The 27,929-nt window shown below is 39.4% G+C and overlaps 2 protein-coding genes and 1 long non-coding RNA gene across 15 annotated transcripts in view; 2 read left to right on the top strand and 1 right to left on the bottom strand.

Annotated features, from left to right (window-relative positions):
- The window catches only part of LOC100666547 (cell surface glycoprotein CD200 receptor 1), a 63,400-nt gene extending 58,171 nt beyond the window's left edge, over positions 1 to 5,229 (top strand). For 6 of the 7 annotated variants that reach the window (XM_023551809.2, XM_064279249.1, XM_064279303.1 and 3 more), the window contains one exon: positions 1,091 to 5,229. In XM_023551809.2, the coding sequence (XP_023407577.1) occupies positions 1,091 to 1,309 (219 nt within the window). In that variant the 3' untranslated portion in view covers positions 1,310 to 5,229. The remainder of the gene's footprint in view (positions 1 to 1,090) is intronic. The other variant, XM_023551812.2, reaches the window with a different exon arrangement.
- Positions 3,382 to 26,501, bottom strand: LOC135230406 (uncharacterized). Of its 6 annotated transcripts, none has more exons than XR_010321100.1 (4): positions 18,729 to 26,501; positions 16,829 to 16,976; positions 9,929 to 16,151; positions 3,382 to 4,292 (listed from the first exon to the last, which is right to left on the bottom strand). It is a non-coding gene; the product is annotated as an uncharacterized LOC135230406 (long non-coding RNA). The 6 variants fall into 6 exon arrangements; XR_010321108.1 differs by having other exon boundaries at positions 9,929 to 13,924; positions 15,985 to 16,976; positions 18,729 to 26,495; XR_010321096.1 differs by having other exon boundaries at positions 9,929 to 10,067; positions 15,985 to 16,976; positions 18,729 to 26,436.
- LOC100666835 (cell surface glycoprotein CD200 receptor 1-like) overlaps positions 18,727 to 27,929 on the top strand; it is a 19,606-nt gene continuing 10,403 nt past the window's right edge. The window contains exons 1-2 of one of the 2 annotated variants that reach the window (XM_064279517.1): positions 18,727 to 19,293; positions 20,060 to 20,370. In XM_064279517.1, coding sequence (XP_064135587.1) covers positions 20,304 to 20,370 — 67 coding nt within the window. In that variant the 5' untranslated portion in view covers positions 18,727 to 19,293; positions 20,060 to 20,303. The remainder of the gene's footprint in view (positions 19,294 to 20,059; positions 20,371 to 27,929) is intronic. The other variant, XM_023551815.2, reaches the window with a different exon arrangement.

Here is a 27,929-nt window from a genome sequence, read left to right as displayed (position 1 = left end):
ACTTTTAAGAATATTACTCAGGGGATGGTGGCATGGATTGAATTGTATCCCCCCAAAATGAGTGTTAACTTGGCTAGGCCATGATTCCCAATGTTGTGTGGCTGTCCACCATTTTGTCATATGATATGATTTTCATCTGTGTTGTAAATCCTACCTCTATGATGTTAATGAGGCAGGATTAGAGGCAGTTATGCTAATGAGTCAGGACTCCATTTACAAGATTAGGTTGTGTTTTAAGTCAATCTTCTTTGAGATATAAAAGAGAGAAGTGAGCAGAGGGACATGGGAACCTATTACCATCAAGAAAGTGGTGCCAGGAGCACAGCGTGTCGTTTGGACATGGAGTCCCTGAGCTAAGATTGATGACAAGGACCTTCCTCCAGAGCCAGAATGAGAGAGAGAGAGAGGGGAAGCCTTCCCTGGAACTGGCACCCTGGAATCAAACTTCTAGCCTCCTAGACTGTGAGAATAAATTTCTTTGTTAAAGCTATCCACTTGTGTATTTCTGTTATAGCAGCACTAGATAAATAAGATTGATGGTTTATAAGTTATTTTCTAGTTGACTTAATTTATTTGTAGGGATTGTAAATTAAAAGTTGAAAACCTACTACTCATGTCAAAATGGTAATTTGAGGGGAAAGCATTGGATAATTCACGTCCAATTATAATAGAGTTAAGCACTATGAGATTTCTATATTTTGCGCCTTTGCATTGAAGTCGGTGCCTAAGTAGCATAAACACGCACTATGTGTAGAGTTTTGTGGTGTCATCTCTTCTCACAAGGCTCCATGCATTTGGACCACACGTGGTGTGCAATCTACCAAAATTATGATGTAAAACTTGTTAAATCACAAAAGTTTTAGTTGTTCCACCCAGGTGGGGCTAAGCTCCTTTGAGTTGCCAGTTTCTCCTAAAAGCTATGTAAACAGATTTTATGAGTAAGTCTTGTGTTGTGTGTGCGTGTGTGTATGAATGTAAACACACCCGCATCCCTACAGAGGAATGGAAGCGGGTGATAAGTAGCTTAATTTCTGCTTTGATATCCTGGTCTTTATCTTAAATGGTGTTGACTTTGATTTGTCTGGATTAGGGGGAAACAGATTTATGTCAACTCAAACGAAGAATAAATCTCATTGGAACACAAGCCATAGTGGGGATAAGAAGACGTCAGTCCCTGCTCAGTGTTCTGCAGATCCTTCTTGCTGACATTCCTGTTTGTGAGCACGAGCGAAAGAGTGGATTGATAGACCCTCATCCCGATCTGCTTGGATTCACATTGACCTCGGATTTCTTCAAAAATTTGGAATAGCAGAAACTGCCATCTATTTGATGCCTTTGCTCTCGTTTATCTTCAGGTTACCTCTGTGTGGCTTAGCATATCACGTCATGAATAACAACTATTGATCATTTTGGAAGTATATTCTGTTTAGTTAACTTGTTTTAGCATCAACCAATTCTGATAGATTTTACCTAAACTTTTTTTTTTTCTTCTTCTTCTTATTTAAAAGGATAGAATGAAAACTTGGCAGGTAACCGTTTGTGTGAAAACTTTTGTGTCTTATATGCATATATTTTTGAGATCTGCCAAGAGTACAGCAGAGGCCTCTGTTGGGGGAAAACAACATAAAATCAGAAGATACAGGTTTCCCTTAGAAAAAAAGTTCCCTAAAAGTTTCCTTTAAAAATAGCTTTTATTAGCAATTACTTTGCTAACTATAATTGGTAAATGCAAATTATTTTTCTAATGATACTAAGGTTTTTTTTTTTTAATTTTTGCATTTACATTCTCTTAAGAGTACACGATGGTGTTTTCCAGATTGGTATTATTAATATCCGTATTGATATTATTGCTCTGATGGCTAATGGAGTATACACTTGTGTATTTTTGTGCTTTTTAGATTTTTCTAAGGCAATTTCTTAGGGATCCTTTTTAAGAGTGTAAGGGGTTCTGAGACTAAAAAGTCAGAGACTTATTGTTTTAACTGATAAGAGGTATATGTTAGGATCACTTACACTTGAATTAGTTTCAAGTCTGGGAAACAATGCTTTAAATTTTTATAAAATTATAAAATATTGTCGAATGTAAAAAAAAGATGAACGAAAATTCATAAATTGTATTATTTGGTTTATCTGAATTGGCTGGTAAGTTCCTGCTTGTAGGTCTCAGTTTTTAGAGTTTTAAAAAAGTTGGTGTAGTGTCTGGTGGTTAAGTTGGTTTTGTCCCTTGCCTGCAGAGCTTGCTGTCGCTTTCTGTTTTTGTCTTGTGTCTTAGTCATCTAGCACTGCTATAACAGAAATACCACAATTGGATGGCTTTAACAAAGAGAAATTTATTTTCGGATAGTCTAGTAGGTTACAAGTCCGAATTCAGGGCATCAGCTCCAGAGGAAGGCTTTTTCTCTCTGTCGGCTCTGGAGGAAGGTCCTTGTCCTCAATCTTCCTCTGGTCAAGGAGCTTCTCAGGCGCAGGGACCCTGTGTCCAAAGGACACACTCTGCTCCTGGTGCTGCTTTCTCGGTGGTATGAGGTCCACAACTCTCCGCTTGCAGGCCACACCCCAGCGAAACTCCCTTTACCTTGGACCAGGGAGGTGACCTGAGTAAAGATGGTGTTACAATCCCACCCTCGTCCTCTCAACATAACATTACAATCCCAAAATAGAGGGCAACCACACAATACTGGGAATCATGCATGGCCTAACCAAGTTGATACGCACATTTTCAGGGGGACATAATTCAACCCATGACATCTAGTGATGTAAATAAAGTGATTTCTGGTTGTTTTTTTTAAAAAAAATTTGCACAAGCAGGACTTTTGGCTTTTGCTGATTATTAACTTACACACCCTCCAACCTTAGCAACCTGCTTCCTGAATAAATACCATGAAACTTGGATTAACCTGCTTTAATTCTGGGTCGTGTTTGATGTAGCATAAATAAACATTTGAGTTATTCCACTCATCCCCTTTAGTGTTCTTGTTCTCTCAGATCTCTATGTTTACTGTATATTCTTCTGTGGTTTTTCAAGTCTCCTGCTGGTTTTCAAGATGCTTTTCTGAGCCAATTTGGCAGAATATATCATAAATCCATATTAACATTTCTTGTGGGGATGTTTATCAGTGGCCCCTTAGGGATATATCTTTCTCTTTAGTTTTTTAAAATTTATAATGACATTTTATTTTTGGTGAAAATTAACCATGCTTATTATAAGGAATTTAATAAAGAAAAACACAAAGTCAAAAGTAAAAAAAAAAAAAATTTTAAATTTCATCACCCAGAAACAACCTCTGTTAAAGTATTGTTGTTGTTGTGTGCTGTTGAGTTGATTCTGACTCATAGTGACCCTATAAGATAGAGTAGAACCGTCTCATAAGATTTGCTAGACTGTAATCCTTGCCAGAGCAGATAAAAAAATTTTTTTTTTTTTTTTTATAGCCAGGTCTTTTCTCCTACTGAGCTGCTGGTGGGCTTGAACTTCTGACATTTTGGTTAGCAGCTGAGTGCTTAACCATTGTACCACCAGGGCGCCTTCTGTTTAAGTGAATACTTTCCTACGAATTTATCTAAGAGGAAAGAAGTTAGAAATTCTTTTACAAAAAATACTTTCATGTAAACATTTTATTTTAAATAAGAAATATTACTTTTTTACTTGATTTTAAGATAAGAGAAATTGAAGTAACAATTGAATGAAAAATGTATTTACCAGAGGAGACAGTAATTTCTAAACGAATTCTCTAAGTTTAAGAAAAAAGATTGTGAAAATCATTAAGAGAATGATGTAACAGTATGGTTTTAAAGCTATATTTTAACTGTAAAATACTTCCATTGATCCCTTACCATGAAAGATCAAGAAATCTTAACAACTTTACCCTTTTTCAAGCCACACATTCCTCATCTTCCCATTTGTTAGTATATATTATTTTTACATTTTGAAGGTTTGAAACATTTGCAGTCTGTTTTTTAAGCATAGCTCTCTTTTGTAGTTAGTCTTTTTTTATTTAAATGGATTTATTGTTCATTAGTAATCACGGTTTCTTATTTTGGTTTATCTCTTGGCTCTTGGGACTTCACACTCTAGCACTTAGTTTATTTGTTTTACAACTAGAGAAGTGTGGGGAAAAAGAGGTAGAGATGAAAGAAGAAGAGTTTGTATTTGTTGTTAAATTCTCTTCCGTCTTCTTTGATACAAATCTGCAGGTAAGATGAAATAAGGCCCATCATAGCTCAATTTAGTCCAGAACATACTTATCTTTCTTTGCGATGGCAGTCGTCTTATGTGCGGTGGGATCTGTTACCTGAAAACATAGTCATGGAGTTATTAGCAGGGCTGGTTTCCATACTGAGAGAAAAAAAGACACACACATAGACCCTCAGGAGCAAAGAAAAACAAATTGTATTTATTATCAAAACTTTGTGGAGACCACTGATTAAATGATATATTGGTAAAACCTTAGAGCACATATAGAAGCCATTGCATTCAAAATAACCAGCCATCTTGCTGTGGTTAAGATAGGAAATAAGAAGAAAATTGCTTCTTCTCGGTCATGATGCTTATGTCAACCACAATTGACCACACCGTGAAAACCTAATAGCTGGTTTGTGTAAATATGCTCTATTTGCGTTTGTACAATTAATGCTATTAGATAAATATCTGTTTTAGTTTTTGAGATAACAATCAACCTAAACAGGAAATTCATGTGACAACCTTTTTAGTGTTAAATATGTACCTTAGAAAGGCAGGCAGAGCAGAAGGGGAAGAAGTTCTGCACAGAACAGTGGGGAGTTTTGTTGCATCCTCTACGGAGGATAATGGAGCTATGGAGGGTGATGGAGCTATGGAGGGTGATGGAGCACTCAGAGCTTTAGAGATGTCCGGGTGTAAACAGGTGAAGTTGTGGTTGGTGAAAAGCTGTAAAATACCCAAAAATAGCTTTGAAGGAGAATGGGGTTTGAGAATAGGTTACTTTCAATGCAAATTAAAGAGCCTAGCTTCTGAGGAGAACAAGTTCAAAGGTTCAGAAAGTGCAGAGTGGTTAGAGACTGTGGCATATAAAGCGTCAAAGGTCAATTTAAAAGTGCACATATTGAGTAATATAATCAAAAGCGGTATAGCAGGTAACTCCAAAGCTGTATCCCTCCCCAAAGCAATGATTAGGCAAAAACGTGAGAATCAGCTTTTTTTGAATTTCAAAAAAAAAAAAAAAATTTTTTTTTTTCATCAGAAACTTACAACAGCTAGAGGAATGCTTAATGAAGAAAGAGGCTGCGAAATTTTTGTAAGAGATCATTGTGGCATTTTAACTTAAATGTGCATCATTTCTCACTCACCAACTTGGCAGCAGCCATGGGGACAGAGACATGCATTCCTGGTGTGGCTTGCTGGTGCCAGAGTGAGAAATAGAGACCTTATTCTTGAAGAATTCTGGTTGTGTTTTCTGACCTGTTTGACGGCATCCTGAGAGATGCGCTCAGGGCCTACTTTTGTGTCACACACTTGGAACTTGCTCAGGCCTGGACAGGCTCCCAGGTAGCATTTGTTGAAAACATTTAATGGCATATGTACTAGCTGCAGCTGCTGGGGCGTGGGGTAAGAGATGTGGCAAGTAGAAGACAGATGAAAAGCCTAGAAAGGAAGAGGCTGAAGAAGGAGAAACAGGGTAATGAGGGTTTTGAAAAGCTCCCACATATACTGAGAAATCTAGAAGGCCATGTGCATGGCCAGAGGTGGACTCATTCTCGGAATATACCTGAGAAGACCCTAAGTTTTCGTCTTTGTCAGACCTTTAGGCTCCATGCAAGCATGAAGTGAAGGCTAAGGAAGAGTTGCAAATGGCCTGACTGAAGCTGGTGTGGTCCTATCTCGCAGTTTAGTTTTCCCTTTGCCACCACCTGCTTCTGTCCTTTTCCTTCTGAAATGGGTGATCTGGGTAATCCTTAATAACCATTCTACACAGTCAGTTCCACCTCAGAGTTTGCTTTCGGAGGTACCTGATTATTACAATCCACCTCAAATTTCCTTGGAAGAGGCATGGAATCTCTTTCTCTCTTTCTTGTCCTTTCATTCCCTTTACCTTCCCTTCCCTTTTCCTTCCTTCCTTCCTTCAATTCATGCATCCATCCATCCATCATCTATCTCTTTACACTGACTTTTTATTAAACAATTCTGGCATCTTAGAATATTGTTCTTGTAAATAATATTTCTTTGGGATATCCATCTGGTAGCCATTTGTTATGCTTAACTACTTTCCAAAAGATGTATATTAAATGTGTAATTTTTAGGTACAGGATCTTACTTAATGATGAAAAATATCAAGTGCCTCCCTCGTTGAATTTGCTAAATAAGTTTATGAAAACATTAACATTGGTTTCACCATGTTATCTCTAGGCATTTACAGAGAATGACCTTAATACAAATAGATGCTTAGAGATGGGTTAGAGGGTCTTTTTGTTAAATTAGTTAATTAATTAACGAATCATACAAAACACACGTGCCATAAGTTGTAAGAGTGTCCTACTGAAAGAAAGAATGACTGAACAGATGACTAGGTTCAGGAGAAGTTAGGAGAGTGTTGGAGAGAAGACGATGGGTAAAAGCGTGGGTAGTTAAGAAGAGGCTCTTTGGCTACACAGGTAAGAGAGAGACTTTGAAGTGCGATTTCTTGCGCTGGAATCCTGTCTCTACCACTTACCAGTTATTTTACTTTGGACAAGTTATTTAACCTCTTTGGCCTCAGTTATCTCAGCTGTAATTTGGGGATAATAATGATTTTTTTTAATGACATTTGCCTCAGAGGGGCGTTGAGACCAGAAAATAAGGCAATATTCATGGAGTGCTTAGACGAGGGCCTGGCTATTGAGCTAAGGACTTAACAAGTGTTGTTAATATGACTAGCGAGGTCTAGAATTTATATGTATCAAAATATAAGCTATGGATACTAATTTCTATGCTCTGATTTGGCTTGTTTATCTGACAGAGCATGTATATTTTATTTTCAAACATCTATTTCTAAATTTTCCTTTTTGTATATATATTCTGTAAATTATATTGAAAATAATAATTCTCATGTGATATATTTTTTCTAACTTTTTAAGTAGAATTATTATGTAAGTGACAGTATCAACTGTATACTGGGAGTAATTTTCAAGAAAATCAATGTAATGGCAGGATGGAAAAATAAAAATGTATATTTGTGAGTCTCTTCTAAGTTACTGGTCGGTTCACTTAATGATTGTACAGGGAGGAAGATCCAGGATTTCAGATAAGTTATCAGAGCTTGGGTCAGGGAAGATTGCCGACAGGCCAAGTGGGAAATAGAGGTAGAGAATATAACCAGGAAAGAAGCTGTTTTAGGCAATCATATATTGGATTTGTGCCTCTGCTGGAATACCAATTAGATTCAAGTCTCTAACCATTTTGTCTTGGGGACAGGTAGGAAGTCAGATGAAGTGTGGACTGCCGTGGATCAATAGTGGATCATTAATTTTGCCTCCACAGTGCAGGTGGATGCTAAGGCTGGGGAGGTAATTGCAGTTCTCTAATACAGGGAGCAGAGGCATTTTGCAAGAGTGTAGGAGATGAATAAGGACTTTGTACAGGGTTGGGAGCATTTGAGTCCCTTGAAATTCTTCACACTATTGAACATTGTTCTTTCATCTCCGAGAAGTTGTCACGTTAGTACTTGGGTAGTAGTAGAACAGGGTAGATTGAGGGAACTGGGACTAAGTTTAGCTTGTGTGTGTGTGTGTGTGCGTGTGTGTGTCTGTAAGAAGAAAAAGTCAGGGCAGATGTCTAAGCCATAGAAGTCATCCAAAGCAAAGATGGTAAGGCAAGTAGCTATTTTTGCAAGGACACATTTCCAAAGAATTCACTAAAGTAGGAGGGGCAGGCAGGTACTAGAGATTTAGACAGCCAAGCCCTAAATCCTGGAGGTGAAGGAGAAGGCACTAGTACTGGGGAACAAGGAGCCCAGGCTATAAGAGGTAAAGAATAAAAGGCTAGAGTCTGAGCAGTAAGTACTCAAGATCCGTGCATAACTTCTTGGTAATGGGAAGGGGATTTAAAAGTAAGACTGCAACATCTCCTTAACTGGTTTCAGGTTGTGGCTAAGTCTGAATCTGGCACTGAAAATAAAGAAATACATCTGACTGGAAGTTTAGTTCAACAAGCATTTACTGGCAGATTAATCAAGTTTTGAATAAACTGTCAGGACAATTTGGGGGCTACTTAATTATGGCTTAAAGCCGCTGTGAGTTATAGGTACGAAACTTTTTTGTTTGGGCTACCAGATATTAACCAACATTTAATGTCGTTGGTCTATTTATCTCTCCTATGCATTGTTTCTTAATTGGTATTGCTGAAGGGGAGTTGGAAGACAGGCAGGGTAAATGGTTTGGGTTTCTGGCTTTATTCAGATCCTTTCTCATGCCTCTATTCTATTTTCTGGGTCCCTGTATCCAAGGAGGACAGCTAAGGAGAATTTGGGGCCTTCAGATTTTCAGAGAGGAGCATTTACTAGACAAATCTATCTTCCTCTTAATCCATTGACTTTTTTGTTTGTTTGTTTTTGTTTTTATTTTTTCATTGTGCTTTAGGTGAAAGTTTACAGCTCAAGTTAATTTCTGATACAAAAATTTACGCACATATTGTTTTGTGACATTAGTTGCGATCCCCACAATGTGACAACACACTCTCCCTTTCTACTCCAGGTTCCCTGGGTCCATTCAACCAGTTCCTGTCCCTTCTTATCCTGCCTCTGGGCAGGAGCTGCCCATTTGTTCCAGACGCTTCTTCTTGATGGTAGTGCAGTACCCCCATCCTCTGTGGGATTGGCTCTTTTAAGCCTAGCAGGATGGCAAAACTGACCAATCCCCTTGGTAGGCTACAGTCACCTTATTTGCATAGTCACTGTCTACTCCCTGCAAGAGTTTTTACACACCTTATTTGAATAGTCCCAGCCAATCATTTTGTAGGAATTAAGAAACTATGGCTAGAAAGGCCACATCACAGCAATTCACTGCACTGCAGTCTACTTCTGAGATTTCTAGGATCATGGAATACGTGGAAAGAATGTAGCTTAACCCCCTCATTTCACAAAGGAAGAACTGAGAGAAAATACATGTCTAAAGCCACATAATTAATGAGTGGGGTACAAAGACCAAAATAAATTTAGAAGAATAGAGGAGTGGTGATGCGGAGCTTGGCCTAATCTAGCTAAAAAGGAAGGGGACTAACATTTATTGAGTGACTGACTTTGGGTATATATACTTAACTTTTTTGAGCCTTCATTTCCTCAACTGCAAAATAAAGATTCTATAATAAAAAAAAAAAGTTTTATTTTTTTTTTTAATAATAGCTAACACTTATATAATCTTGAAGGTCACTGGGTGGCACGAACAGTTTACGCTCAGCTACTAACAGAAAGGTTGGCAGTTCAAATCCATCCATTGGTGCCACGGAATATCTGGTGATCTACTTCCATAAGATAACAGCCATTGAAAATCCTATGGAGTGCATTTTTACTCTGAAATGTGGGATTGCCAAGAGTCAGGTTAGACTCAATGGCAAAGAGTATAAAATATTGGCTATATAGTAGGAATTATTCTAAGCACTTCAATTGATAACTCGTTTAATCCTTGTCACAGTCATATGATGTAAGAATAAAAGATTCTAATACATCCACATTTTTCAGACACATAGGAAGGTCTCATAGCTCAACTGCAGTCACACACAGCTAGTGTGTTAGTTTTCAATTGCTGCATTACAACTTGGCATGCCTTAAAGCAGCATGCGTTTCTTAAGTCACAGTTCTGTGGTCAGGAGTCTGGGCACTGTTTACCTGGGTCCTCTGCTCAGGGCCTCACCAGACTATAATCAACAGGTTAATTGGAGTCATCATCTCATTTGAGACCCAGGATCGTCTTCCAAGCTCACCTGGTTGTTAGGAGAATTAATTTCCTTGCAGCTGTATACCTCATGGTGATTTGCTTCTCCAACGCCAGCAAGAGAGTGTCTTCCTCTTTTATTTATCAATTTTTTTCTCAGATGCCTTTTTTTAAAAATTTTTATTGTGCTTTAAGAGAAAGTTTACAAATCAAGTCAGTCTCTCACACAAAAACTTATATATACCTTGCTACGTACTCCCAGTTGTTCTCCCCCTAATGAGACAGCCCACTCTCTCTTTTTGTGTCCATCTCGCCAGCTTCTAACCCCCTCCACCCTCTCATCTCCCCTCCAGACAGGAGATGCCAACATAGTCCCAAGTGTCCACCTGATCCAAGAAGCTCACTCCTCACCAGTATCCCTTTCCAACCCATTGTCCAGTCCAATCCCTGTCTGAAGAGTTGGCTTCGGGAATGGTTCCTGTCCTGAGCCAACAGAAGGTCTGGGGGCCATGACCACCGGGGTCCTTCTAGTCTCAGTCAGACCATTAAGTCTGGTCTTCTTACGAGAATTTGGTGTCTGCATCCCACTGCTCTCCTGCTCCCTCAGGGGTTCTCTGTTGTGTTCTCTGTCAGGGCAGTCATCGGTTGTAGTCGGGCACCATCTAGTTCTTCTGGTCTCAGGCTGATGTAGTTTATGTGGCCCTTTCTGTCTCTTGGGCTCGTAATTACCTTTGTCCTTGGTGTTCTTCATTCTCCTTTGATTCAGGTAGGCTGAGACCAATTGATGCATCTTAAATGGCTGCTTGCTAGTGTTTAAGACCCCAGTCGCCACTCTCCAAAGTGTGATGCAGAACGTTTTCTTAATAGATTTTATTATTCCAATTGACTTAGATGTCCCCTGAGACCATGGTCCCCAAACCTCCATCCCTGCTACACTGGCCTTTGAATCATTCAGTTTATTCCAGAAACTTCTTTGCTTTTGGTTTAGCACAGTTGTGCTGACCTCCCCTGTATTGTGTGCTGTCTTTCCCTTCACCTTAAGTAGTTCTTATCTACTACCTAATTAGTGAATACCCCTCTTCCACCCTCTCGTAAACATCAAAGAATATTTTCTTCTCTGTTTAAACTATTTCTGGAGTTCTTATAAGAGTGGTCTTATACAATATTTGTCCTTTTGCAACTAATTTCACTCAGCATGATGCCTTCCAGATTTCTCCATGTTATGAAATGTTTCACAGATTCCTCACTGTTCTTTATTGATGCATAGTATTCCATTGTGTGAATATACCATAATTTATTTATCCATTCATCCGCTGATGAGCACCTTGGTTGCTTCCATGTTTTTGCTATTGTAAACAGTGCTGCAATAAACATGGATGTGCTTGTATCTGTTCGTGTAAAGGCTCTTATTTCTCTAGGATATATTCCAAGGAGTGGGATTGCTGGATTGTATGGTAGCTCTATTTCTAGCTTTTTAAGGAAGCGCCAAATCAATTTCCAAAGTGGTTGTACCATTTAACATTCCCACTAGCAGTGTATAAGTGTTTCAACCTCTCCACAGCCTCTCCAACATTTACTGTTTTGTGTTTTTTGGATTAATGCCAGCCTTGTTGGAGTGAGATGAAATCTCATTGTAGTTTTGATTTGCATTTCCCTAATGGCTAATGATCATGAGCATTTCCTCATGTATCTGTTAGCTACCTGAATGTCCTCTTTAGTGAAGTGTCTGTTCATATCTTTTGCCCATTTTTTAATTGCTCAATTCTGCTCCTCTGACCTACTATTGAGGTGTCTACTTCTGTAATTTTATTGCTAATCTTCTGAATTTCTGATTGCTGTCTTTCTATGGATTTTTCCGGCTTATTAAATTTTTCATTATGTTCCTGAATAATCTTTCTAATTTCTTCAATTGTTTTATCTGTGTGTTCCTTGGCTTGTTCTGCATATTGTGTCGTTTCCTTCCTGATGTCTTGAAAGGTTCTGTTTATTAATCTTTTGCATTCTTCCTCTGGTAATTCCAGGAAGGCATTTTCATCTAGAAGATCCCTTGATTCTTTGTTCTGAGAGCTTGTTGAGGCGATCGTGGTCTGTTTCTTTATGTGACTTGATATTGACTGTTGTCTCCAAGCCATCTATAGTTACTGTATTAGTTTATTTTATGCTTGCTTACTGTGTCATAGCTTCTTGCTTTGTTTTGTTTTGATATGTCCAAATGGTTTGCTAGAGAGAGCTGTCTTGATTATTTTTGCATTTGGAGTGCTGACGTTCCTGTCCCCAAATGGCTAACTCTGTTATCAGGTATGTCAGTATAGGAGTCCATTCACTTTTCTTGTACGAATTCAGCTCAGGTGTCCAGGTAGCTGATCATCAAGTGTGTGGTACAGGCTCTGTTCTACAGTCTTAGAGGGGCAGCAGTGATTGGTGTAGGTACTGGTATCTGGATGCAGCAGGGGGTCACACTCTAAACAAGGCAGGGGGCTGAGAACCATCCCCCACATGTCTCTTGGGATGCATGTCCTTATTCCTTAGAGCATACAGGAGGGTGGGTTCTGCAGATGGACCATGGGCACCCAATGTTTTTGGCTATAAGGACTGGGAGGTACCAGTTATCCTTGGACCTCTGTTGGGAGTGGCTGAGTGACCTGAGTGGAGCTACCAGTCCTTAGGCCCCTGATGTGGGTAGGTAAGGACCCTGTTTAACAGGCAAAGCAATGTCAAACATTAAACACCCACCTCTCCACCACACAGCTGAAATGGTTGGAGTCTGCCAACAAGGGCCTATTCTCCTGAAATAGGCCCACACAGGTCCAAGCAAAGGGAAAAGGTGCTCAAAGTCCATGGACCATTTATGCCTGGACAGGAGCCCCTTCTGTCCTGAGCTCCCCCAGTTAGCCAAGATGGCAAATTATTTTTACCCCCAATTGCAAATGTATTCGTTCCCCAAGGCTGGGAGGATGGCTCTAGGAGCTCAGCAGGGTCTATCTCAGGCCCAGGGAAGTCAGCCACTGGAGCCGGCTTGAGAGGTGGAGGCACAGTAAAATATACACAAGGTCTTAGCTTTTGCTGGGAACACTGTTTTTATCTGGTTCTGGAGGTGTGAGTAGGCTGTGTGGCTGGCTACTTTTCCGTGAGGAAACTTCACTGGTACCAGTCTGTCTATTCCACCATCTTGGCTCTGCCTCCTAATCCATTGACTTTTATGGCTTAAAAAGAAAACATTCATGAATTCAAGGATTTTTATGTGTACGACTGAGTGACATTAGTTACATTCATAGTGTTGTGTGGCCATTGTCATTATCCTTTTCCAAATTATTCCACCAGCATTAACAGAAACTTAGTATCCCCTAAGCAATGAGCTCCCTTCTCCCCCTTCCTCCCATACCTGGTAACCACTAATAACCTTTGGTCTCTATACATTTGTCTGTTTCGTGTAAGTGGAATCATACAGTGTTTGTCCTTTTGTGACTGACTTGTTTCACCCAGTGTAATGTTTTCAAGGTTCATCCATGTTATAGCATGTATCAGGACTTCATTTCTCTTTAGGGCTGAGTAATATTCCATTATATGTATGCATCACAATTTATTTGTTCATTGGTTGATGGGCATTTAGGTTGTTTCCAGTTTTTGTCTATTGTAAATAACGCTGCAGTGAACACTGGTGTATGTCTTAGGCTGGGTTCTCTAGAGAAGCAAAACTAGTGAAGCGTATGTATATATGTGTGTGTGTATATATATATGTAAAAAGAGAGAGAGAGAGAGAAAGATTTAAAACAAGGAAATGGCTCATGTGGTTGTAGAGTTTAGAAAGTCTCAAGTCTGTGGGCCAGGCATCAGGCTGGAGGCTTCTTCTGACTCACGTAGGTGCAGGGGCTGATGAACCCAAGATCAGTAGGTCAGGCACAGGCCGCTAGCTCACAGGTTGTGGAGGCTGATGAATCCAAGATAGGCACGTAAGATGGCAGGCTGCTGGCTCAAGTCTCAAGAACCAGAGTTCAGATGATGATGAGGTGAAAGCAGGATCCACAGCAGAGCAAAAGCCAGTGAGCTGTGCCAGAAAGCCCATATATATTGGATGCAGGCAATACCCCTCAAGGAAACTCTCTTTCAACTGGTTGGCTGCTCATAGCAGATCTCACCATGGAGAAAATTATATCTGATCTCATCATGGAGATGATTACATCATTACATAACTGCCAAACTACATCATAACTGCCAAACCATTTGACTATCACAGTGTACATGTGTCTGTGTTCCTGCTTTCAAATCTTTTGGGTACACATCTAGGATTGGAATTGCTGGATCATATGTTTAAATTAACTTTTTGAGGAACAGGCAAAATGGTTTCCCACAGTGGCTGTACCATTTTGCTTTCCCACCAGCAATGGACAAGGATTGCAATTTCTCCACATTCTTGCTAACAATTGTTATGTTCTGTTTTTTATATTATAGCTATTCTAGTGCAGGTGGGGTGGTATCTCATTGTGATTTTGATTTGCATCTCCCAAATGACTAATGATGTGAGCACCTTTTCATGTACTTGTTGGCCATTTGTATATTCTCTTTTTTGAACTATCTATTTATGACCTTTGCCCATTTTTTGAATAGGTTGTATTTTTTTAAGTTGCAGGAGTTCTTTTTATATTTTGGATATTAAATCCTTATCAAACAAAAACCTATTGTCATCAAGCTGATTCCAACTCATAGTGACCCTATAAGACAGAGTAGAACTGCTCCATAGAGTTTCCAAGGATCAGCTGGTAGATTTGAACTGCCGACCTTTTGGTTAGCAGGCATAGCTTTTAATCACTGTGCCACCAGCTCTTCTTATAATTCCCCAAATTTTCTCCCAGTCTGTAGGTTGTCTCTTCACTTTGTTGATAAAGTCCCTTGATGAATAAAATTTTTAATTTTTTTGAGGTCACATTTATCCATTTAGTCTTCTTGTGCTTGTACGTTTGGTGTCATATCTAAGAATCCGTTGTAAAAAACTGGGTCCTGATGCATTACCTCTATGTTTTATTCTAAGGATTTTATGGTTTTAGTCCCCATTAAATTCTGTGGTTTTTGAGTCTTATGCTGCTGATTGTTGAATTGTGGTCAGAGGATTGGGAGACTGACCTCAGGTGAGTGCATGGGGGTGTGTGTCTGAATGTTGTTGCCTGAAATTTCAAATCAGAGGAGTTAAGTTGGAATGATACATGAGCTAGCAAACAAGAAACCTGGGTTTTACTTGTAACTGTCTCACCAAGTCACTTTGGCCAGTTAACTCTTCTTTGCTTCAGTTTTGACTGTACCATTGAGCAGGCATTAAAAGAAAACTTCATCAAGATTTTTTGGTGGCATGAGACAACATTTGCATGTTATCTTAAGTGGGTAAAACAGGTTGCAGACTTGGTTGAGGAACTTGCTCAGCATCATTGCACTAGCAATTACACAGCAGTCTCCAATCTAGGTTTATCTGTTGCTAAAACCCATGGTCTAACCACTGTGTATCATAATCTCTACATGGCGGAAACCAGGTTGTTATATTTTAAAGATAATTTCCTCACTGATATAGTTTATTTTTTCAACATCAGATATAATACTAGAAGTAAATTTTTGTTATAGTCAACTCATCGGCACACAGCTTATCACCTTAAGTTTTCTGTGCTCTCAAAAGGATTACCATTTTAGTCAGATTTACTGGAAGGAAAGATTATTGTTTGGCAACAGGAAAGTTACAGCTACTAATTTAAAAGAATAAAAATGCATGCTTTTTGATCTTTTTCCTCTCTGCAATGTTTTCTTCCACTTCCTGAAGAGATTTGGCTGGGGATTAGAAATTCTTAGAACACTGAGGAATTTTTTTCTCCTAAATATGATGTGAATGTGTATTAACTACCAACTCTAAAGTATTACTTTTTCTTGTTAATCTGAGTTTCATATTTGTGAACATTAAAAGGAAAGTGTTTATTTATAATTTGGTTAAAATGATCAGCCTAGGTCTTCAGAGGTGAAGGTGAATGGCAACAGGTACTGAATACTTGCTGTGGCAGACAAAACAGTGCCCCCCTCCCCAAGATGTCCACCAACTAAGGATCTACTTGAGTGGGCCCAAGTACTCACAACGACGTGTCTGTCAGTTTGATGTACTGTGGTAGCTTGCATGTTGTGTGATACTGGAAGCTTTGCCACCAGTATTTCAAATACCAGCAGGGTCACCAATGGTGGACAGGTTTCAGTGGAGCTTCCAGACTAAGACACATTAGGTAGAAGGATGTGGCAATCTGCCTCTGAAAAAATAGGCCAGTGAAAACCTTATGAATAAAAAAAAAAAAATTTATGAATAGCAGTGGAATATTGTCTGATATACTGCAGGATGATAAGCCCTTCAAGTTGGAAGGTACTCAAAATACAACTGGGGAAGGGTTGCCTCCTCAAAGTAAAGTTGGCTTCAATGACGTGGATGGAGTAAAACTTTTGGGACCTCCATTTGCTGATGTGGCATAACTCAAAATGAGAAGAAACAGCTGCAAACTCCCATTAATACTCGGAACATGGAATGTATGAAATATGAATCTAGGGAAATTGGAAGTCATCAAAAATGAAATGGAATGCATTAATGACCTGAAATGGACTGGTATTGGCCATTTTGAACCAGACAATCATATGGTCTACTATGCTGAGAATGGCATAGTGAAGAATGGCATCACATTTAATGTCAAAAAGAACATTTTGAGGTCTATCCCGAAGTACAATGTTGTCAGTGATAGGTTAATATCCAAATGCCTACAAGGAAGACCAGTTAATAAGACTATTATACAAATTTAGGCACCAACCGCTAAGGCCAAAGATGAAGATTTTTACTAACTTCTTCAGTATGAAATGGAAAAAACATGCAATTAAGACACATTAATAATTTCTGGCAATTGGAATGCAAAAAGTGGAAGCAAAGAGGAAGGATCAGCACCTCAAAAGTGTGGTCTTGATGGTAGAAATGACACTGGAGATCACATGATAGAATTTTGCGAGACCAATGACTTCTTCACTGCAACACGAATGGTGATTATACACGTGGACCTCACCGGATGGAATACACAGGAATGAGATGACTACATCTGTGGAAAGAGACGGAGGAAAAGCTCAATATCGCCAGTCAGAACACGGCCAGGGGCCAACTGTGGAAGAGACCATCAATTGCTCATATGCAGCTTCAAGCTGAACAAGTCCATAACAGCCAAAGTACAACCCTGAGTATATCCCACCTGAATTTAGAGACCATCTCAGGAATAGACTTGATGCACTGAACATTAATGACCGAAGACCAGATGAACTGTGGAATGATATCATATATGAAGAAAGAAAAAGGTAATTAAAAAGAGAGAAAAGAGGCAGAGCCAACATGGCACCATACCCATCTTAGCTCCACACATCACAATCTCCCCCCTCCTTCCTACCTATCTGCACCATGCACAGAACATACACCCCCAGCAGTATAGGCATGGCATACTGGAACCTACCCTGCACTGACTCCCAACCCACCCTATCGGCCTTACTACATGCCATAAACAATCCATCCCAGTCTCTCCACTTCAATTGGACCTGCCATGCTGCACCATAGCTGAACGACTGGCACTGCCCATTGGACAAGGAGGTGAAAAATTTCATGCCCACAGATGAGCAAAGAATGCACAGCCTGCCTGCTCAGACATAACAAAACAAAATAAAAAAGCAGGACAAAACAAACAAATCTACAATCAATAAATGAAAAAAATAAGAGTAAGAGGAACAAAGAAAATGTCAGCATCACAAAAAAAGCACTACAAAATGACAGCAATAAATTCACACCTATCAATAACTACAGTGAACATAAATGGCCTAAGTGCACCAATAAAGAGACAGAGTATGGCAGAATGGATATAAAAAACAAGACCCATCAATACACTGTCTACCAGAGACACACCTTAGAAACAAAGACGTAAATTTATTAAAAATCAAAGGATGGAAAAAAATATGTCAAGTAAACAGCTACCAAAAAAGAACAGGAGTGGCAATATTAATCCCAGATAGACTTTTAAACAAAATCACCATAACAGACAAAGAAAAGCACTATACAATGATTAAAGAGACAATCCATCATAAAGGTAAAACCATAGAAAACATCTATGCACCCAACAACAGGGCTCCAAAATATGTAAAACAAACTCTTACAGCCCCAATCGATTCCCTCACTTTAACTTCAGACACCACTCGAGGTTGGGAATTCAGTTTGCATTGTAATTCAGCCACTCTTAACAATAAGACTCTGGGTTTGGTTTTGGCAATATCAGCTCTGTTGCTACACGAAATAAAGCTTTCTTTCAAGGCACAGGTGGAAACTTTGAGGTCATTTATCTAGCACTTGAGCTTTGACTCTGAAGTCCTGAGCTCACCTCTTCCTTTCACCGCTTCGTCTAGTGAAGCAGGACTAACTGACCAGCCTTCTTATACATCTTATTATGACAAAATTGTAGAGTGGTATCACACATGCAGTCACCCAGAACCTCACCTTTCACAAATACCTGATCTATTAGTGGTGATATTTTGCGTATTTGTATTGCCACCTCATACCGTGGATTAGCAGCGCCCTCTGTACTACTGGAAGCAGAGTCTTCAACATCTTCTTTAAGACTAACCAGACTTGAGAACCAATTTAGAAAATTCATCCTTACAATTTTGTTTCTCTAAAACCACTTTCAGTACCAAATGTCTTAGACTGGGCTCTCTAGAGAAACAAAGCTGGTAAAATGTATACGTATGTGTATATATATATATATATATATATATATATATATATATATATAAAAGTTTATGTCAAGAAAATGGCTCACACAGTTGTAGAAGCTGGAATGTCCCAAATCCATGGGTCAGGATAGAGACTTCTCCTGATTCATGTAGCCACAGGGGCTGGCTGGCCTCTGGAAGGTCAGAGACAGGGCTGTTGCTCACAGGCTGTGAAGATCAGTGAGTCCCAATATTCAGGCAGAACTGCATCTAAGCTGCTAGCTCACATCCCAAGTACCAGAGATCAGATGAACAAGAGCCAGCTGCAGGATCCAGAGAGAGCAAAATCTCACAAGCCTTGCCAGAATGTCCACTTATATTTGATGCTGGCCACATGCCCAAGGAAACTCCCTTTCAAGTCACTGGTGACTCACAGCAGATTTCATCATGGAGGTGATCACATTATATTAAATCTCATCATAGAAGTGATCACAACATCATATGACTGCCAAAATACCTCATAACTGCCAAACCACTGAGAATCATGGCCCAGCCAAGTTGACACGCAACCTTCACCATCACAGATGGTGAGACTTTGTCTCACCTACTTTGGACATGGTATCAAGAGGGATCAGTACCTGGAGAAGGATATCATGTTTGGTAAAGTAGAAGGTCAGCAAAAAGGAGGAAGGCCCTCAAGGAGATGGATCAACACAGTGGCTGGAACAATGGGCTCAAGTATAGCAATGATTGTGAGAATGGTGCAGGACTGGGCAGTGTTTCGTTCTGTTGTACATGGGGTCACTATGAGTTGGAACTGACTCGAGGGCACCTAACAACAACATGTAATCACAAGTGTTTTCGGAAGAGGGAAGTCAGAGAGTCCAAGTCCATGGGTGGTGCAATGGTTTAAGTGCTCCGCTTCTAACCTTTCCTTCACCATTTGAATGCACCCTTGCAAGAAAGGCCTGATGACCTACTTCTGAAAGGTCACGTTGAAAACCCTGTGGAGCACAGCTCCGTTCTCACACACGAGTCAGAATCCACTAAATTGCGATTTTTTTTTCTCCCCGGGAGGGAGTGTCAGGATCAGGGACAATATAACAACTGAGCAGAGGTGTGTGCTGACTCCCACTGTAGACAGTGACTTCACATAGAATTTGAAGAAAACATTTTGTGCTAAACTTTATTACTAAGGCTATACAACTTGTCAAGGTGAAGAAAGCTTCTAAAATTTGTCGTAATTGGGGAATTTAAAGGCATAGGCCAAAATTAGGTAAATATTCTGTTTTGCTTTTTAATCCAAATTTAGACAAATCCGTTTATCTTGGGCAAGTTCAATGCCTTAACTGTAAAGTTTATCTGTGCAAGGCAGAAGTGAAGGGAAAAATTGAGCCGAAATGTAACAGTCAATCCACTTCCTTGGTCTTTGCTTCAGGGCTTTGTACAGGAAATCTATTGCTCTGTCAAGTTCCAGAGAAGAGCCAGCTTAGTAACCAGGCTACAGCACAGAGAGTGAAAGGAAGGGGCCAGGAGGAAGGAGTGGCCGCTGCTGACGGCCCACGAGGACCCAGCACAGACAAGCAGGAGTCACCAGAGACAGCCTCACCATGTCCACAGCTCCTTCTCCACCTGTGTGGAGGGCAAGTGCTGAGTGAAGGGCAGGAAGAGAGAAAACAGAAATGCCCTGCACTCGGGGAACTTCTGACCTGGGGTGGCTACTGATTTTGACTGTCTTCTTCGTGGCTGGTAAGTTCAACTTCTCTTTGGGAGCGTGGCAGAGAAAGTCTGCTGAGAACCCTGGTCTTAGCTATACCCCAGCTTTGTTACAGAGCAGTATGAGGTTATTGTACTCTGAGATACGGGAGTTACCCTGACATTTATTTTCCTTTATTACCTTTATCTTCTTCTTTGTCACCATTTCCTTATTTATTTCACTTTGTATCCTGTACAGTATATAAAAAAAAAAAAAAATTTTTATTTTTTTTTTTTTTTTTTACACCTCTATAATTTACTTCACTGTTCACTTCCTCATCCCTCCCCCATTTTTTTGCCCAGGCAGGATAGTTAATAAATACCGGTAATAAGGTCAGCAGGTGGAATCCACCAGGGACTCTTTGGAAGCTCTATGGGACAGTTTTACTCTGTCCTATAGGAAACCCTGGTGGTGTAGCGGTTAAGTGCTATGGCTGCTGACCAAAGGGCTGGCAGTTCAAATCTGCCAGGCGCTCCTTGGAAACTCTATGGGGCAGTTCTACTCTGTCCTACAGGGTCGCTATGAGTCAGAATCAACTCGATGGCACTGGGTTTGGTTTTTTTGGCATAGGGTCACTATGAGTCAGAATCAAGTTGACTACAAGGGGTTTGGTTTTTGGTTTTTAGTAATAAAAAAAAAATTTTTTTTTTTTTTTTTAGTAATAAGCCATCTGGATTTTCTTTATCTTCTCCCTTGCTTTTATTTTAAATAATAACCGTAACCCACTTAGGTCAACATTGTAAATAGTGTAAACTAGGAACCTGTTTCTATGATTAGGTGATTGTTTCATACGCTTACAGTTACAGTCATGTGCCTGTGAGGCAAAAGCAAAGTGGAGGTTTGCTTTTAAAAAGACTCTGGTACTCTGTCCAAGAGAAGCAAAAATGGCAGGAGTGATTACAGGCACAGCAGACATTTAGAGGAAGTTCAGTTAACAAACTCTGAGTGTCTACTCATCATCACTGAGCCGTGCAGGCATGGGATGGTCGGACGAGTGAGACAAGGTGCCTGCCCTTGGGGAAAGTATATTGACGGTTAAAAAACAAACCCACTCCCACGGAGTCGATGCCGACTCATAGTGACCCTATAGGACAGAGTAGAACTGCCCCATAGGGTTTCCAAGGCCAGGATAAATATTCCAAATTATTAAGTTGAAAATAAAACACTATATTAAAATAACGTGTCAATTTGTACTTTTGTTTCTTTGAGCTTACTATTTCTTTATTGTAAAGTATATGTTGCTTATTGCAGAGTTTATGATATACGTACATTTAAAACACAGGGAATGCCTGAGTAAGTTAGGAAGCAGACTATTGCCAAAACCCAAAAAACCTGTTGCCAAGAAGCTGATTCCGACTCATAGCCACTGTATAGGGCAGAGTAGAACTGCCCCGTAGAGGTTCCAAGCAGCACCTGGTGGATTTGAACTGCCGACCTTTTCATTAACAGCCGTAGCTCGTAACCACTAGGCCACCAGGGTTTCCAGGCTATTGTCAGTTCCTCCCAAATATACTTCTGAACTTCTCTAAATGTACCATGACTTTTGGGGATAATCATTTTCTTGGGGAAAATAATCATTTCTGTCTTACAATCTATGTATGCAGCCTTGAACAAACAAATTCATTTTGCCTTTTTTGGGGCACTGTGCATAAGTGGAATCATACTGTGAATATTCTTATATGACTCCTTTCATTTTCTCAATATTACGTTTGAGATTCACCCAAGTTAAAGTGTCTACTTGTAGTTCATTAATATAAATAAACATTATCCTAAAATTTAAAACTTTTACCAAATAGTTTTCTCCCCTGCTAGTTTTGGAAAAATTCTGGTGTAGGAAAAAACAAATATGATTTAATTTTAAAACCACATTGCATTCCATATTGCTAAAATGGCAAACATTTACTTTTCTTTTTTGTTCTCCTTCCATAGGAAAGTACGTCTGTCTCCAGAAAAAAAAAAATCCTGAAATCATTATGTGAGACCAGTAGAATAGTAAAAGCTGAGACTTCTTCTTCTTCTTTTTTTTTTTAATAACCCTGGTCTTTCTTCAGGTCCTCCTACTCTCTATCTTCCAGCAGCCACATGTTCCTGCACATCACAATGCTTTTTATTTGGAAATCTTCTCCTTTTTTCCATTATCTGCTTCTCATCCATTAAAACCAAAAACCAAACCCGTTGCAGTCAAGTTAATTGAGACTCACAGCGACCCAATAGGACAGAGTAGAACTGACCCATAGAGTTTCCAAGGAGCGCCTGGTGGATTCGAACTGCAGACTTATAACAACAAACCTTTATTATTGGACAGTGATTCACACGTGACTGACTGAGAGCACAGCAGGACAGAAGCCACAGTCTTTTTATAACTTAATCTCAGAGTGACTTCCCATCATTTTGCTTGCATTCTGTGAGTCAGAAGTAAATTAGCAAGTGTGGGAGTATGGGGCAGGGGATTTTATAAGGGCGTGAAAAGTAGGAGGAGGGGATCACTGCGGACCGTCCTAGAGGCTGCCTACTACAGGTCTCCATACGACGATTAATCCCTCAAAGTACATTTTCCATACTTTTCATATATTGCTATTGTCGTTTCACGTAAATGTGCAATTGTTTCATTCTTTGGTGGATATCTATCATCCCTGTCTTAGTTTCCTGGTGCTTCTGTAACAGAAACACCACAAGTAGGTGAAGAACAGAAATTCACTTTCTCAGAGTTTAGGAAGCTAGAAGTCTGATTTTGGGTCATTGGCTCTAGGGGAAATCTCTCCGTTTCAGCTCTGGGGGAAAGATCCTTGTCTCAGCTTCTGTAGCCCCGGCATTTCTTGGTTTCTTGGTGACCTTCACCTGGCATCTATCATCCATCACCCACCCCCCATGTGTGGTTTCTTCTGTGTCTAATTTGCCCTTTTTCTAACTCTGAAGTGATTAGGTTTAGGACACACCCTAGTCATTACCATAACAAGGAAAACTTTATTTCCAGGCAGGACTATGTCCACGGGGATAGGGGCTAGGATTTCAGGATGTATTTTTAGGGGACACAATTCAATCCCTAACATCCCCATTAGATTGAAAGCTTCAGGATAAAGAGATAATATTTATTAAGTGCCTAGATATCTTAATTGAAGAAAATAATGTCAATATAGCTTCTTTCCTCCCTCCACCAGCTGTTTGCTTTAATATACCAGAGAGGTGGTCACCCAGGAATCCTCTGAACGAAAACTACTGATGAAAGACTGGTTATTAGCTTAAAAAACCGGCAGAAAATAAAACATTTCCTCTACTTTCAAAGTTTATCATAAAATTAATGCATTAGTTGGCAGATAGCCTTAGTAGAGGAAAAGGTCCCACAGATCCCTAATTCTAACCATTCCTTTTTGCTATTTAGAAATAGTAGAATTTGGGGCAAACTGATTATGCTTTCAATGATACCTACAGGTGATACTGCTTTTCAGTTATATATCAGAAATAAAGTTATAATCTAGGCTCCCTCCCTTAAAAGTTACCAAGTTCATGGGCTTTCTGGTTAGGTGTCATCGATTTCCACTAATTCCCACTTCACACTTTGAGAATCACTGCTTTAGATGAGATTTTCAGGCAGAACTATGATTGGCTGGTTGACCGTTCATCTTAGATTGACCCCACCAGCTGCCCCGTGGGAGAAAGATGTGGCAGTCTGCTTCTGTAAAGAGCACAGCCTCGCAAACCCTATGCGGAAGTTCTATTCCGTCCTGGGTTGCTGAGTTAGAATTGACTCAGTGGCAACTGGTAGGGAATGAAAAGAAGGATATCATGCTTGGTAAAATAACAACAACAACAACAACAAAAACCAAACCCATTGCAGTCAAGTTGATTGAGACTCATAGTGACCGTATAGGACAGAGTAGAACTGCCCCATATGGTTTCCAAGAGCACCTGGTGGATTCAAACTGCTGATCTTTCGGTTAGTAGCTGAACTCTTAACCACTGCGCCACCAGGGTTTCAGGGTCAGCGAAAAAGAGGGTCAGTGAGACAGACTGACACAGTGGCTACAACAACAGGCTCAAACATAACAACAATTGTGAGAATGGCTCAGGACCAGGCAATATTTTGTTCGGTTATACATAAGATCTCTATGAGTCCGAGTCGACCCCACGGTACCTAACAACAAGAAGAAAATGAGACAATTGTGAATTGCGAATGCCACAATTTCTAATTTGGAATCACTCATAACTGTAAAAACTATTGGGAAATATATGTCTAACCTACATTTGCAATATGCAATTTTTCAAAATGTGGTACAAACAATCACTAACTGCTATGTCGAGGTTGGTATTTTAAGCTTTCTAGAGCCGGGAGATTCGTAAAAAAAGATTTCTGTACCTCCCTGACTTTATGTATTGGAGATTAGAAAAAAATCATATGCTGAGTGTTCCTAAATAAAGGTTGTTCTGGCAACATAATTTGAATTTCCTTTGGGTAATTAAGGTCTCAGTCACAAAGTTGCATTAGTTTTAACTGAAATCTTGAATCTTTAGGAAAAATCTACTTCGATTCTAACCGTTTTAATACCTCGGTTTGTACTGTGCTCTGATACCTTCCATGAATTATGCTGTATTTGTTAAGTAACCAAGAATGATAGTTCGTGTTTTGCAGAGGGGAAAATAGAGCACATCAACATGTTTAATTCTCCAAAAACATCAGGAAAAAAGAAGCATAGTAAATACTAAAATTCGTATCCCTCATACTTTCAAACCATTGCTTAAGTTATTTACAGTAAGTTGCAGAGTTTTGAAGTTGGAAAGCTTGACACACTAGATGAGGAGTAAAATAAATCTGTTCCTTGGTTATCTTTAGCAAATTTCAGGATATTTTCACAGTTTAAATAAGTTATTAAATAAAAATAAATGTATATTTATTGTGTTCTATTTTTTAAATAGTGAATTCATTAAATGTTAAGTGATAATAAAATGAAAACCCTGATGGCATAGCGGTTAAGAACTACAGCTGTTAACCGAAAGGTACTCCTTGGTTAACCACCAGGCACTCCTTGAAAACTCTATGGGGCAGTTCTACTCTGCCCTATAGAGTTGCTATGAGTCAGAATTGACTCGACGGCAATGGTTTCTTTTTTTTAATAACAAAATGTTAAGTAATAATAAAAATGACAAGTTGCAAAGGTCATAATAAGCAACAAGAAAGGCTTTCAGTCAGCTCAGTGCCAGCACAGAGGCCCCACATCCTGTAGAGAAATGTCAAAATAAATTTCAAAATAAAACCATTTCACACTATTGCCTTTTGAGCAATATAAACCCACTGCCGTACAGAGTAGGACTGCCCCATAAAGTTTCCAAGGAGCACCTGGCGGATTCCAGCTGCCGACCTTTTGGTTAGCAGCCGTAGCACTTAACCACTACGCCACCAAGGTTTCTGTTTGAGCAATATGGTCATCATAATAAAGCATAGCTATATTTTTATTTTTTTAGCCTATAATCTTTTTTCCAAATTAAGAGCTTTATTAAATTTCTTTTTTTGTTGTTGTTGTTCAGAGTCCTTACTACTTTGTTTATATTCTTGAAATGACCTGCAAATGAATAACAAGGCAGGAAAATGTAACTTTTTTGTTTCCTATACTGATACATTACAAATAATAACTAAATCTTAGCAACTATATTTACTACAGAACAGTTACTAAGCTAAAGTTCTTATCTGGGGATGGCGAAATATCAGAAATGCCTATCTGTAAGTTTTCTCATCAGCAGAGTACAGCAGAGCATAGATTTTACCATAGATAACAAGAGTTCAGCATCTCAGGAAAACGACGGGCTGTCTCTGAGAGCCCTTTTTTGTCACTGGAGGAAGTCTTCATGAAGTATGGCTTTGCACAGTCATGCCTGGGCCCGGTCTGTTGTGTGGGTGGCGGATGCTTGCTCAGGCATATGACAGTGAGGATTTGGGGAAGGAAAATTCTGGTGCTCAAAGTGAGTAAGAGGTTTCAATAGCAGTAAGATCACAATACAATCTTATTCTTACTCGATTTTGCTTTAGACGAAACAGTTTTGTTCTAGAACATTATTTTTAGTTCATGGGTTTTTTGGTTTGTATTTTGTTTTGTATTTATTTGTGTGGCTGCATTTTCTAATGTTATGTGTGTTAAAATCTGGTGTTTCTCATACTATTTTTAATTACCATTTTCAACTCTTTCAGAGCTAATTTATGTACAATTAACTATACCCATTTAAAATGAACAATGTTATGAGTTTTGACAGTTGTATCCACCAGTGAGGAAACCCTGGTGGCATAGTGGTTAAGTGCTATGCCTGCAACCAAAAGGTCAGCAGTTCAACTCCACCAGGCACTCCTTGGAAACTCTGTGGGGCAGTTCCACTCTGTCCTATAAGTTCGCCATGAGTTGGAATTGGCTGGACGGCAACGGGTTTGGTTTTTTGGTTGGTATATACCCATGAATCACTATCATAAACAATATACGAAGCATTTCCCTCATTCCAAAAAATATTACCCATGTGTTTTTGCCGTCCCTCCCTGCCTTTATCCTGGTCTGCAGGCAATTACTGATCTGCATTTTGTTACCAGAGATTCATTTGCATTTTATTTAAATGGAATCATGTATAAACCCTTTTGTGTCTGTCTTGTTTCAATCAACAAAATGGTTTTGAGATTCACCAATGTTGTGTGTTCTTTTTTATTGCTAAGTAGTAGTCCACTGAATGGATACTTTGTACTTTATCTGCTGATGGGCATTTAAGTCCTTTTCGGCCATTGTTTCCAATTCCGGGCCATCGTGAACATTCACACACGTGTCTTGATAGATAAATACCTAGGAGCGGAATGGCCAGTTGTATGGTAGGTATACGTTTGACTTTTGCAAAGACTGCCAGAAATTTTCCAGTATGGTTGTCATATTTTACATTCCCAACTAGCAGTGTGTAAGAGTTCCAGCTGCTCCACATCCTTGCCAATACTTTGGATTCTGTGTTTTTAATTTTAGCTGTTCTTACGTATGGTATGTTAAATCTGGATTTCCTTGATGATTACCAACGACGAACATCTTTTCACATGCTAATTGGCTCTTCGTATATCTTCCTCTGTGTGTGATGTATCTGTTCAAATAATCAGCCCAGTTTTTTTTTTTTTAGTGATTTTTAAAAAATATTATCGAATTACAGGAATTCTTTACACGTTCTGTCTTTTGTCAAATACGTACATTGTGAATATTTTCTTTTTCATTTTGCCTTTTGATTTTCTTAACGATAGTTTTCAAAGAGCAAAAGTTTTTAATTTTGAGAAAACCCAGTTTATCATTTTTTTCTTTTATGGCTCGTTCTCCTTGTGTCCTGATGTGAACTGAATTGCGTCCCTCCAAGATACATGTTGGACTCTTACCCTTATACCTGTGTATGTAATCCCATTTGGGAATAGGGTTGGCTTTGTTATGTTAATGAGATCATATCAGTGTAGGGTGTGTCTTAAGCCTAACAAATACTGACATATAAAAAGAGCAGATTAGACACAGAGAGAAGTGGGCAAAACTGGGGAAAGATAGGTGCCACGTGGAGACTA

The sequence above is a fragment of the Loxodonta africana genome, chromosome 1 (assembly GCF_030014295.1).
Source record: "Loxodonta africana isolate mLoxAfr1 chromosome 1, mLoxAfr1.hap2, whole genome shotgun sequence".
Classification (NCBI taxonomy): Eukaryota; Metazoa; Chordata; class Mammalia; order Proboscidea; family Elephantidae; genus Loxodonta; species Loxodonta africana.
Note: the sequence above shows the minus strand (reverse complement) of the source record. Positions and strands in the feature narration are given on the sequence as shown.